Source organism: Camelina sativa, chromosome 20 (genome assembly GCF_000633955.1).
Source record: "Camelina sativa cultivar DH55 chromosome 20, Cs, whole genome shotgun sequence".
NCBI classification, from domain to species: Eukaryota; Viridiplantae; Streptophyta; class Magnoliopsida; order Brassicales; family Brassicaceae; genus Camelina; species Camelina sativa.
In genome coordinates this window covers 22840434-22853690 of record NC_025704.1, presented here as the reverse complement: position 1 = coordinate 22853690, position 13257 = coordinate 22840434, and the positions used below count along the sequence as shown (strand labels likewise).

Sequence of the window (13257 nt, the reverse complement as noted above, 5' to 3'; positions counted from 1 at the left end):
AGACCTTACCAAAGCTTTACCTACGGATTTTCATCTTGCGGGTGAGGAGAATGGTGAGTTGGATGTGGTTGTTCGCTACACATATCCATGGCTTCTTCCTAGGAGCCCACATGTGCGTTTGACTCCTTGTGTCACAAGTAGTCAAATGGTTACTTGTTCGGTTCTTATGGAGGATATGTCGGAGGAATTTTTTGTTTCATTTATCTATGCTGCAAATGTGGTGGAAGATAGAAAGTTGCTATGGTAAGATTTGAAATATCACGAAGACTCTCCTATGTTTAGAAATAAATCTTGGATGATCTATGGGGATTTTAATGAGATATTGAAAGGGGAGGAGTATTCTCACTATGCAGTTAACCCTGTTATCCCTCCGGGGATACGAGATTTTCAAGACACAGTCAGGTACTGCAGTTTTAATGATATGCAGGCTCATGGTCCGCGATTTACTTGGTCAAATAAGAGAGACGATGGGGAGCTTATCTGTAAGAAACTTGATCGGGTGCTTGTGAATGATTCTTGGCTTCATCAAGTAACAACAATCATATGTAGTGTTTGAGGCTGGAGGCTGTTCTGATCATCTGAGGGGACGTATCAAACTGGGTGCTGACAAGCCGCGCATTCATAAGCCTTTCAAGTTCACCAATGCTTTAACTAGTGATGGAGGATTTTTACCAATGATCAAAGAGTTCTGGGACAACACTGAGACTTTGTTTCATTCTACGTCTGCTATCTTTCGGTTTTCTAAAAAACTGAAGACCCTCAAACAAAAGATAAAACTGATGAGCAAGGATCGGCTTGGTAATTTGATAAAGAAAACAAAAGAGGCTTATGCTGCTCTGTGCAAATGTCAGCTCGCGATGATGACAAATCTGACTGACTTATTATGCAAGATGATTCTGCAGCTTATAATAGATGGTTATTTGTTTCAGGGTTGGAGGAGAAGTATTTAAAGCAGAAATCTAAACTGCACTGGCTAAAGGTTGGTGATGGTAACAACAAAGTTTTTCACAAAGCTGCTAAGGTCAGGGAAGTGCGTAATGCTATCAAAGAAATTCATTGTCAGGATGGTTCAGTGGTAACATCCCCTAAGGGTATTAAGCAAGAAGCAGTGAGGTTTTTTCATGATTTCTTATCACACAAGCCTTCTCACTATCGTGGTATTATGGAGGAGGAGCTCAAAGCTCTATTGCATTATCGTTGTTCTGACACGGATGGGGCACAGTTAGAAAGGGAGGTCTCTGCAGAGGAAATTTGTGATGTTTTATGGTCAATGTTGACCGATAAAAGCCCTGGTCCTAATGGCTACACAGTAGAGTTCCTTAGGGAAGCTTGGTCAATTATTAAGGTTGACTTCATAGTTGCAGTCCAGTCTTTCTTTGTCTATGGTTTCATTCCTAAAGGTGTAAACACTACCATCCTTGCACTAATCCCAAAGAAGAAAACAGTGACAGAGATGAAAGACTATCGGCCAATCTCCTGTTGCAATGTGATATACAAGGTTATTTCCAAACTTTTAGCAAACCGACTCAAAAGGCTCCTCCCGGATTTTATCTCTCCGAACCAGTCGGCTTTTGTCAAGGATCGTTTACTAATGGAAAATGTCTTGTTGGCGTCTGAAATCATCAAAGATTATCACAAAGACTTGATCTCTCCTCGAAGTGCTATCAAGATTGATATCTCGAAAGCCTTTGATTCGGTCCAATGGCCCTTTCTGCTAAGTACTCTCTCTGCCACGAATCTCCCAAAATGATTCATAAAGTGGATATAAATCTGTATTTCTACAGCTTCTTTATCCATGCAAGTCAATGGAGAATTATGTGGTTTGTTTGGCAGTCAGAGGGGTCTCCGTCAAGGATGTTCGCTCTCTCCATGTTTTTTTGTGATTTGTTTGCAAGTTTTATCAACAATGCTTGACAGGGCTGCCTCTGCAACAACTGATTGACTACCATCCTCTCTGCCAGAACTTGCGGCTGACACACTTGTGCTTTGCTGATGACATGTTGGTCTTCACCGATGGCAACAAACGGTTAATTGAGGGGATACTGCAGATATTTGATCAGTTCGCAGAATTCTCAGGGTTAAAGATCAGTCTCGAGAAGTCAACCTTGTACATGGTGGCGGTGCGGGAGAGTGATAAGGAGGATATCCTTCGCTGCTTTCCTTTTGCTTCGGGTTCTTTGCCCGTACGCTACCTTGGTTTGCCATTGTTAACAAAAAGAATGACAACATCAGACTACACTCCTCTTCTTGAACGCATACGGGACAGAATTGGGAGTTGGTATTGATCAAGGTTACGTTTGAGCTCGGCCATACCGTACGGACGTCCGTACACTCTTACAATAAGGTCGAGCCTCTTGAAGACATAAGAGCAAGGGAGGAGAGGAAGCTCGGTCCATCAAGCCCATTAAGTGTTCTAGAACACTCTAATCTAGCCGTTGGAGATCGGTGAGAAGAAGGAAGAGTCACGGGTGCACAAGTTGACTTAGGAGACGTCACTATCGCTTGGGAAACGTTCCTTCCTCTCTCTTAATGTCGACATCTTATGTTTCTATTCTTGTAAAGGGGTTGCCCTAATTTAGTCCTCTATTTAAGGTTGTAGACATGTGTTGTAAGAGACTATTCTAGTGGAATCTTATCATCTTCTTCTCATTCTCTTTGTTCTACCGAAACTATCTCTCTCGATTCTACTCTTTATTCTCATTTTACTTCCGCTAATTCTAACATGGTATCAGAGCTTGGTTTTCGTTCTTGAACAACCAACTCTTCTCTTCTATTCTCTACTCATATTCTTGTTGTTCGCTATCATTCTATCTCTTCTACTTTGCGTTTACCTGCGGGACAAAGAGTTTACCCGGCGGTCCATAGCACTCGGCGATGGAGAACTCGAAGCCAATCACTACACCAGTTGTTCTCAAAGGAACAAACTATTTGCTGTGGACGAGAACCACAAGAACCGCTCTTGGAGGTCGACGACTTTGGAGCCATGTTAAAAAAGACTATGCACCAAGGGAGATCTCTAAGGAAGACGGCAAGGTTGCTTCCGAGGTGGAAGAAGAGGAGGCTGAAAGGAAGGAGAAATGGTTTCAAGAAGACCAAGTAGTGCTTTCAGTCCTCCAAAACTCACTTGATGCTCTGATCCTTGAGGCGTGCTTGTATTGCGAGACGGCGAGGGAGTTGTGGGAGACACTCAAGAATGTGTATGGTAATATCTCAAACTTGACTCGAGTTTTTGAGGTCAAAAGGCTATTAATGAGCTCAGTCAAGAAGATTTGGAGTTCACTAAACATCTTGGTAAGTTTCAAGCACTATGGTCCGAAATGGACATGTTGCGGCCAAGTACACTCGATCCGGCGGTGCTGAGTGAAAGGAAGGAGCAAGACAAGGTCTTTGGTCTTCTCCTCACCTTGAACCCATCCTTCAATGACCTCTTGAAGCACATCCTTAGGGCTGACAAACTACCCTCCTTTGAAGACATTTGTTCTCAAATCCAAAAAGAACAAGGATCACTTGACTTGTTTAGCGGTAAGGGGGAGCTTGCTACGGCTAACAAAGGAGTGTATAGGCAAGAGGATAGGAAGGTGTGGATATGTGACCATTGCAAGAAGCGAGGTCATATGAAAGACAAGTGCTGGATTCTCCATCCCCATCTCAAACCGGCCAAGTTCAAGGCTAACCTCGCGAAGGATGCGACTAATGACAAGGGAGCCGGTTCATCAAGGCAGGGAGATGAGGCAGCAATGACCGCAGCCTATGGAGAGGTGGTGAGAAAATCAGACCTTGAGGCACCCATTCGCTCCATTGCCTCACTCAAGGATTCTGGTATCTCTTTTTTTACCTCTAAGCCGAGTAACTCACTTGTTATTGACTCGGGTGCTTCTCACCATATGATTAGTAACTCGTCTTCTAGATAACATAAAACCGGCCTTAGGTAACGTTATTATTGCAAATGGAGATCGAATTCCAGTAAAAGGAGTAGGGGACTTGAAACTATTTGACAAAACCTCAAAAGCTATCTTTATGCCTACTTTTACATCAAATCTTTTATTGGTTAAGAGAACTACTAATGATTTGAACTGCTACACCATCTTTGGTCCTACTAGTGTTCATTTTCAGGATATTAAGACGGGAAAAATTCTTGGAGAAGGAGATGGGAAAGGAGATCTCTATGTCCTAGAGAAAACCTCACCAAATTTACCTACTTCACTTAAGTCTTGTTTTGTTGTTAATTCGGATAGTATGTGGCATGCTAGATTAGGCCACCCTCATTCTCGTGCTCTTGCTTTAATGTTACCGAATGTTTCTTTTGATAACTCAAGTTGTGAGTCTTGTATTCTTGGTAAACATTGCAAGTCTATTTTCCCTAAGTCTACTACTATTTATGAGCATTGTTTTGATCTAGTGTATTCTGATGTGTGGACTTCACCATGTCTTTCTAGAGATAATAACAAATACTTTGTGACTTTTATTGATGAAAAATCTAAGTACACATGGATTACTTTGTTACCATCAAAGGATAGAGTGTTTGATGCCTTCATTAATTTTCAAAATTATGTTACTAATCATTTCAATGCCAAAATTAAGGTACTTAGATCAGACAATGGTGGGGAATATACAAGTCACAAGTTCAAAGAACATTTGGCTAAGCACGGCATCCTACAACAAACGAGCTGTCCATATACGCCGCAACAAAACGGTGTGGCCGAAAGAAAGAATCGACACCTCATGGAAGTTGCACGATCAATGATGTTCATTCACATGTGACAAAGAGATATTGGGGTGATGCCGTGATGACTGCATGTTACTTGATCAACCGGACACAAACCAAAGTTCTTAACGACTTGTCACCATTCGAGGTATTAAACAAATTTAAACCGTCTCTCGATCACTTACGGGTTTTTGGTTGTGTTTGTTTTGTGTTAGTGCCTGGAGAACAGGGAAGTAAGCTTGATGCTAAAAGCACAAAGTGTATGTTCATTGGCTATTCCACGACTCAAAAGGGGTACAAGTGCTACGACCCAACCACAAGTCGATTGTATGTCTCTCGAGATGTTCGGTTCATGGAAAACGTTGGCTACTTCGATAACAAGGACTGGAACAGCCTCAAGGATCTCTCCGACTCACCAAATGACTGAACCTCCAGCTTAAAGTTTCTCCTAGAACATCTCGGTAACACGTCTCCACCGACGGGTTCTACGCGGCCCGACCCACCTCCGACATCTACCGAGGGTGAGCCAGACATTACTAACGTCCTAGAGGACGCTTTATCTCCAGACCATGTTCGTCCTGAGCCGGACTCAAATATGGACGGCGACCATGGTGCTCCTCTACCAGCTACCGAGGAACCCTCGGACAGTGCCACTACGGACGAAGGCACTCTTGGATCACATGAAGTAGTGCCATCTACGCTACCTGTCTTACGAAGGAGTGAACGTCTACAGGGAGGCGTGCCGTCTTCACAACCTGTCTTGCGAAGGAGTGAACGTGTTAAAAATAAACGCGTCTACTACAACAGTCAAGCCGTAGCTCACCCTATCCAGGCCATTTGTTCGCTTGAGCTGCTTCCAGGTGATCACCAAGCTTTCTTTGGACAAGTTGATGCTCACTGGGTTCCCCAAACCTATGACGAGGCTAAAAATCACAAGGAATGGATAGACGCTGTCGAAGATGAAACTGGTGCCATGATTCGGAACCACACGTGGGACGAAGCCGATCTTCCCAAAGGCAAAAAGGCTGTGAGCTCCAAATGGGTTTTCACCATCAAGTTCTTCAGCACAGGCGCCATTGAACGACATAAAGATCGGCTGGTCGCTCGTGGCTTCACCCAAACGTATGGCGCAGACTACACGGAGACCTTCTCACCGGTGGCCAAACTCCATACGGTTCGGGTTGTGCTCTCTCTCGCGGTCAATCTCTCGTGGGACTTATGGCAAATGGATGTCAAAAATGTGTTTCTTCAAGGCGAGTTAGACGAGGAAGTTTACATGATGCCTCCTCCGGGCCTTGAAGACTTGGTTGCTCCCGGGAAAGTCTTGAGGCTTTGCAAGGCTATCTATGGCCTCAAACAGTCTCCGTGTGCCTGGTATCATAAAATGAGCTCCACCCTTAAGACTCAAGGTTTTCGAAGATCGGAGGCTGATCACTCTCTTTTTACACTTAAAACCTCTCTTGGCCTTGTGGTGATGCTCATCTATGTTGACGACATCATTGTGACTGGAGATGATAAGGCTGGTATCCATGACACCAAACAGTCTCTCAAGTCTGCTTTTGACATTAAGGACCTTGGAGAACTCAAATACTTTCTCGGGATTGAAATCTGTCGCTCTCCGGAGTGGCTCATTCTTTCCCAACGAAAGTATACGTTGGATTTGTTGGCGGAAACCGGCAAGCTTGGCGTGTCTCCGGCTCCTACACCACTTGATGAAGACTACCAGCTCAAGCAAAAGGGGGAGAGCATTCGGGCAAAAGAAGGCAAACCAAGAGAACCTATGGACGAGCCGTTCCCGGATGTCACGCGTTATCGCCGGCTTGTAGGTAAGTTAATATACCTTACCATCACGCGACCTGACATATGTTATGTTGTGAATCAGGTCAGTCAACACATGAAGGCTCCAAGCAAGTATCAATGGAGCATGGTCGAAAGGATTCTAAGCTATCTCAAGGGCAGTCTGGGTCAAGGCATTTGGATGGGCAAGAACGATAACACTGAGATAGTGGGCTATTGTGATGCGGACTACAATGGAGATACGTTGGATAGGAGGTCAACCACTGAATATTGTACTTTCATTGGTGGAAATCTAGTGACATGGAAGTCAAAGAAGCAAAAGGTGGTATCTTGTTCAAGCGTCGAGGCCGAGTATCGAGCAATGAGGAAGTTAACAAACAAATTAACTTGGTAAAAGGGANAAGTATCAATGGAGTCAAGTGGAGAGGATTTTGAGCTATCTCAAGGGCAGCCCTGGTCAAGGCATTTGGATGGGTAAAAACGGCAACACTGAGATCGTGGGTTATTGTGATGCGGACTATAATGGAGACACATTGGATAGGCGGTCAACTACTGGATATTGCACCTTTGTTGGAGGAAACCTAGTTACATGGAGGTCTAAGAAGCAAAAGGTGGTGTCATGTTCAAGTGCCGAGGCTGAGTACCGAGCTATGAGGAAGCTAACTAATGAGATGACATGGTTGAAAGGTCTACTTAAGGATCTCGGCATTGAAACAAGACAGCCGATGACAATGCATTGTGACAATGAGGCAGCGATCCACATAGCCACTAACTCAGTCTTCCATGAACGGACCAAGCACATTGAGAGCGACTGCCACAAGGTTAGGGAGAGGATCGAAGAGGGAGCGGTTCTACCATGCCACACAAGGAGTCAAGACCAGCTAGCCGACATCTTCACCAAATCTGCAAGTCCCAAGGTTTGTGATTATATTCATAGCAAACTTGGACTTGTAGACATCACACGGCCGTGATCAACTTTCCTAATCCGTGGACAGCACACTCTTTTTCCCTTGGCTTAGTTTTGTCCCATGAGGTTTTCTAAGTCAAGGTTTTTAATGAGGTGCTGCTTCACGGGTTCCAAGCTTAGCCATTGCATTCGGCTAAGCTTGAGGGGGAGTATTGATCAAGGTTATGTTCGAGCTCGGCCGTACCGTACGGACGACCGTACCCTCTTGCAATAAGGCCGAGCCTCTTGAAGACATAAGAGCAAGGGAGGAGAGGAAGCTCGGTCCATCAAGCCCATTAAGTGTTCTAGAACACTCTAATCTAGCCGTTGGAGATCGGTGAGAAGAAGGAAGAGTCACGGGTGCACAAGTTGACTTAGGAGATGTCACTATCGCTTGGGAAACGTTCCTTCCTCTCTCTTAATGTCGACATCTTATGTTTCTATTCTTGTAAAGGGGTTGCCCTAATTTAATCCTCTATTTAAGGTTGTAGACATGTGTTGTAAGAGACTATTCTAGTGGAATCTTATCATCTTCTTCTCATTCTCTTTGTTCTATCGAAACTATCTCTCTCGATTCTACTATTTATTCTCATTTTACTTCCGCTAATTCTAACTGTTAGACAGCTTGACATCTCTCTTTTGCAGGACGCTTACAACTTATAAGCTCAGTGCTTCACAGTCTTACCAATTTTTGGATGTCTACGTTTCGATTACCGAAAGCGTGCATCAGAGAAATAAACAGTTTGTGCTCTGCCTTCCTATGGTCCAGACCGGAGTTGAATGGGAAGAAAACGAAAGTGTCGTGGGCTGATGTGTGCAAACCCAAGGAGGAAGGGGGGCTTGGTCTCCGATCCCTTGCAGAGGTGAATACAGTCAGCTGTCTGAAACTAATTTGGCGAATGTTATCCTCTAACTCGCTGTGGGTGCAATGGTTGAGACACTACCTACTCCATAAGGGTTCCTTATGGTCGTTTAGTGCTAGCTCCACTCTTGGCTCCTGGATGTGGAAGAAATTGCTTAAATACCGTCCTCTCTCTGCTGATTTTGTATTGTATGAAGTCAAGAATGGACAAAGTGTTTCTTTCTGGCATGACAAATGGTCGCCTTTAGGGCCTCTTTTTGCTCTAACAGGGGCGCGGGGATGTATAGACATGGGAATTGGTCTCCACGACACAGTTTCTCAGGTAGTCCTGACACATAGGAAACAGCGACACGGGTAGACCATCTCAACCAAATGGAAAATTTAATAGAGGAGATTCGATCAAAAGGGCTAAGGGATACGATTGACCTGGTACTTTGGAAAGGAAAAGGAGGTCGTTTTAAAGCTTCTTTTAACACGAAGGAGGTCTTGAAAGTAGTACGGTCTGCGCAGCCGTCAAAGGAGTGGTATCGTGGTATTTGGTTCACTCACGCCACGCCCAAATACTCTTTCTTGGCTTGGCTCGCCATACATAATCGTTTAACAACAGGGGATAGAATGTTCTCTTGGAGCGTAGGGGTAAACCCCACCTGTGTTTTATGTCAGACATCCTTGGAAACACGAGACCATATCTACTTCAGTTGTCCGTACTCACGTGAGGTATGGTCTGGCCTAACCTCCAAGCTCCTACGCTCTGTTTTCTCAGCGGAATGGGTTGTTATCGTTAACTTCTCACTGATACATCACTGGAACAAGAATGTTTATTCCTACTGCGATACTCTTTTCAACTGCTGGCTTATTCACTTTGGCGGGAACGCAATAACAGACGACATGGAGAAGGACCAATTCCAGCATCCCAATTAACCAGAAGGCTGGACAAGAATGTTCGGAACAGACTCAACTCCATTAGAGAACAAGGCGACTACTGTTATGAGCAGTGTATGGCGATTTGGTTTTGACACAAGATAAGCAGATCAGTTTTTGAACAAATGTTTTCTTTTATAAAGACCATATTATAGCAGCACTTGATGTAAAAACGTTACTTTTTTTTCGAAGAAATTTTATATTTTATTAGAAAAAAAAAAAAAAGATGAAGAAGACAAAAGAAGAAGAAGAAGATGCGCGCCTGTGAAGAGATGAGAGATGGAGATAGGCGTGAGGAGAGTCGAAGATCATTAAAGTCATAAAGAGAGGAGAAGAGAGAGAGAGAGACAATGGACATGAAACACATGGGCTTGACGACATTATGTAACTTGAATAACACACATAGTAACACATCAACTGGACCTATCAATTAACGAAAGTTTTGATCGCCTAATCTTTTTAGATATAACGATGAAATTATTTGAAAGGGATAATAAAAACGGTACGCCGTATGTCTTGGCTAAAGAAAAGACGACAGCACATCTGTCGTAATTAGTTTAATTACTTTTTTAACAGAAAAATTAATTTAACTTTAATCTAGAATAAAAATTTATAAATATTTATTTCAGAACGATACGGCAATAGCTGAGCCTGAGAACGTTCATGAATAGTCCATACCAAATTCCCAATGTGAAAACCCAATAATGGTAGTAAAGATAAAGACGTGTGGTTAAGAGAATTGCTTCTTCTTCCATCATGTATAGGCCACATGTAAGGCTGCATTCTACGCGTGGCTTGTTCGTGGAGAAGAGTGCAGCGCCCACAACAAAAACGTGAAAGAAACAAATTAACCAAAGGTTGCTAATTGCAATTGTATTCTATCCCTTGCAAGGTGTGGTACAATGTTAGTTGCACTAGAAAGAACCTGACACACACAAAATAAAAATAAAAAATTGCATCCCTTTAAGATTATTGTAATATGATGAGTTTCAATTCTCATTGCAAACTATAAGTCATTTCCTTATAATCATTTGAACTAGAACCGGAATAGAAACCAAATCGAACCAAGATTTTTGTTGTAAAAGATATTTACCCTCGTCGGCCCAATGGAAAAACCCAAATCCAAAACTGGACTATCCCACCCACGGCTGGCTCTTTCATCTCCTCACACAACAACTTAACCCTCAGTAGCCCACGTGTGTACTCTCTCAACCATTCCCTTATCTTCAAAATTGTATTTACTTCAGAAAATAAACCGAACCGTATCAAATTAAAATAAGGGAAGACCACACTTTTGTCTGAACGAACACACAAAATAAAAAATCTTTACTTTGACATCTCTCTCTTCTTCTTCAATTTCTTCACGGTTCTTGCTTTTGCGTTATCCCCAAAATTGGCAACCAAACCTCTCTCTCTCTCTCTTGAAACCCACAATGAGTCCGATCGTCCTAACCCAGTTAGCCACAGGTATCAGCGTTTTAGCCGGTGCGGTATTTATCAAATCGGTCATGGACCAAAAACCTATGGCTGGTGGTGGTCAGTTCCCTCGTTGTCCGACTTGTAACGGTACAGGACGAGTCGCTTGTTTCTGTTCTCGATGGTCGGATGGTGACGTTGGATGTCGTAGGTGTTCTGGTTCGGGTCGTGCGGCTTGTAGCAATTGTGGTGGTTCTGGAACAGGCAGACCTTTACCCGCTCAGCTTACGGTTCAGCCACCACCGAACCGTCCTTATTGATTCTCAAACAAAAATTTGTATAATTTGTAAACGATTCTTCTCTCTTGAATTCGATTACTCCTCTGTCTTGTAAGTTGATTATATATACACATAGATGAGAACAGATTCATAGCTTTTATGATTGCTTCTTTTTGTGTGTGTTGGGTTGTTACTGTTCATAGTCAAATTGTCACCTATGGTGGCTTAAATCTTTTAGATTCCAAAGATTCATAAAGTTAGCTTCATTTTGTGTAATAGTTTAGGGTATTGTTATGGATGATGATTCAGTAACATGGACTTTGTTTGATGTGTTGGGTTCATCTCTAGTTACTGAATCTGTTCCTCAAATTGTTGCAAAATGGTAAGAGAGTACATTATACAAGAACCTCAAAAAGTTGTAAGAGGGTGGTGATGTGAATCATGTGATGGTTCTTGTGGCCAGTCTGGTCTGTTTTGGTTCTGATTTTAAATTTGGCTCTTGGTTCTGTTTCTATAAAGCTGCAAAGATAAAAAGAGAAAACGGATTATATATGGCTGTTGTTACGGTTACAAACTGAATCAAAAAGGCATTGTTGAAACAGCTTCAGTTAGTTCGTTTTACAATTTGATTATTCGGAAAAGTGAAAACGATATAGTTTCTGTATAATGTCATCTATAAACAGAAACAGAGGAATACAATGAGACAAGAGTTAACTAAACAGCTACGATTGCAGTAGACGGTGTCATTCAAGATTAGGCTTCCTACAGCCACATAGAAGTATAATATCAAATCATTAACCGCACTTATCTCTAAAGCTCATTTGTTATTTGAGGGTGATTTGAGTTTGATATGCCACTCCTTAAATCCCTTCAGGTCGTTTAAGGATGTAGGCCGACTTTTGAAAATGGTAAGAATCTGGCATAGGTGTGCCGTGTTCAGTTTGGATAGCTAGGAGATTGTACATACTTGTAGCTTTCGAGCATTACTGTTATAATAAACACTATTACTACGTAAGTAGAATCTGGATTATTTGTCAATTGTTATTTGCAGATTGACTACCTCCAGAGTCCAGCCGATGGCCACTGGCCAGTGGCTAAGGTAAAAAATCGGTTAAACAATTTCAACTTAATGAATGAGAGATTGATTACTCGAGAAAAGTAATAATGCGACCCAAGGAAAACTGTACAATTTAGCGACAAAAGACAAAAGTTAAGAAAACCTCTTTCGAAAACATTTTCTAATATCGTTTTTGACTTTATGTTATTGCTAGAACCGAAATAACCAAACCGAGATTGTGAATTTTACTTTGGTTAATCCAGAATTACGGTTTGGTTTGATTCTCGGTTAACCAAAATATTTGTTATTTTTAATATCCAGATTATATCATAATTTCATCGGTTTTACCAAAATTTAAACCAGTTTTTTTTTTCATCAATAAAATTATCTAAATTTAACCTAAAACCTAAAATTATCGGGAACACCGAATTTTTTTTTTTAAAGGTCGATTAATTTCGGTTTTAAATTCTAAACTGAAATTAACTGAGAGTCAAATTTTATTTCGGTTAGTTTGACAATATTTTCAAAATAAAAATTAACCAAAACTGAATGGAACCGAAGAACCAAAGTCCCGGTTATCAATCAAAACCGTGCACGTTTCTCTTAGCTCTCGCATTTTCACTTACCCGCGGTGACAGAGCGCGTAAAACCAAAAAGAAAACCCTAAAAATGTAAAATACACTCCACTTTACGAGAGATCTCACCACAAAACCAAAAATCAAAATCAATGGCGGAAGACCAAGAAACACCAATTCGACCGGAGTTTCCAATCGGAAGAGTGAAAAAGATTATGAAACTCGACAAAGACATCAACAAAATCAACTCAGAAGCTCTTCACCTAATCACCTACTCAACTGAGCTCTTCCTTCACTTCCTCGCCGAGAAATCAGCGGTCGTAGCGGTGGAGAAGAAGCGTAAGACTGTTAGTCTCGATCATTTGAGAACCGCCGTGAAAAGACACCAACCTACTTCCGATTTCTTACTCGATTCGCTTCCCTTACCGTCTCAGCCTGTACGACATACCAAAACTGCTTCCGACAAGATAGCTCCGCCAACGCCGCCTGTTGGGACTCGCCGTATTGATGATTTTTTCAGTAAAGGGAAGGCCAAGGTTGCTGATTCAGCATAGAAAATTATCATTTTGTAAGATTTTGTTTCTTCCCAATTGAAAAATTTACTCTTTCGCTCAAAATCAATCTTATCTTTGTTAAATTCTAGTGTGAGAATGTGACTTATTGTATCATGAGCAACTCTTAGAGGAATTGGAATTACAAA

General features: G+C 42.1%; 2 protein-coding genes across 3 annotated transcripts in view; both read left to right on the top strand.

The window, feature by feature from the left end:
- Nucleotides 10491-11253, top strand: LOC104771468. Its single transcript, XM_010495998.2, has one exon. It carries the CDS (start codon nt 10665-10667, stop codon nt 10965-10967), a length of 303 nt encoding a protein of 100 aa, XP_010494300.1. The 5' UTR covers nt 10491-10664; the 3' UTR covers nt 10968-11253.
- LOC104771466 (nuclear transcription factor Y subunit gamma-like) overlaps nt 12625-13257 on the top strand; it is a 2071-nt gene continuing 1438 nt past the window's right edge. For both annotated transcript variants that reach the window (XM_010495995.2, XM_010495994.2), the window contains exon 1: nt 12625-13125. In XM_010495995.2, coding sequence (XP_010494297.1) covers nt 12710-13111 — 402 coding nt within the window. In that variant the 5' untranslated portion in view covers nt 12625-12709 and the 3' untranslated portion in view covers nt 13112-13125. The remainder of the gene's footprint in view (nt 13126-13257) is intronic.

Excerpts from the sequence above, each read along its gene's own strand:
- LOC104771468 (XM_010495998.2), top strand. The coding sequence starts at position 10,665 with ATGAGTCCGATCGTCCTAACCCAGTTAGCCACAGGTATCAGCGTTTTA.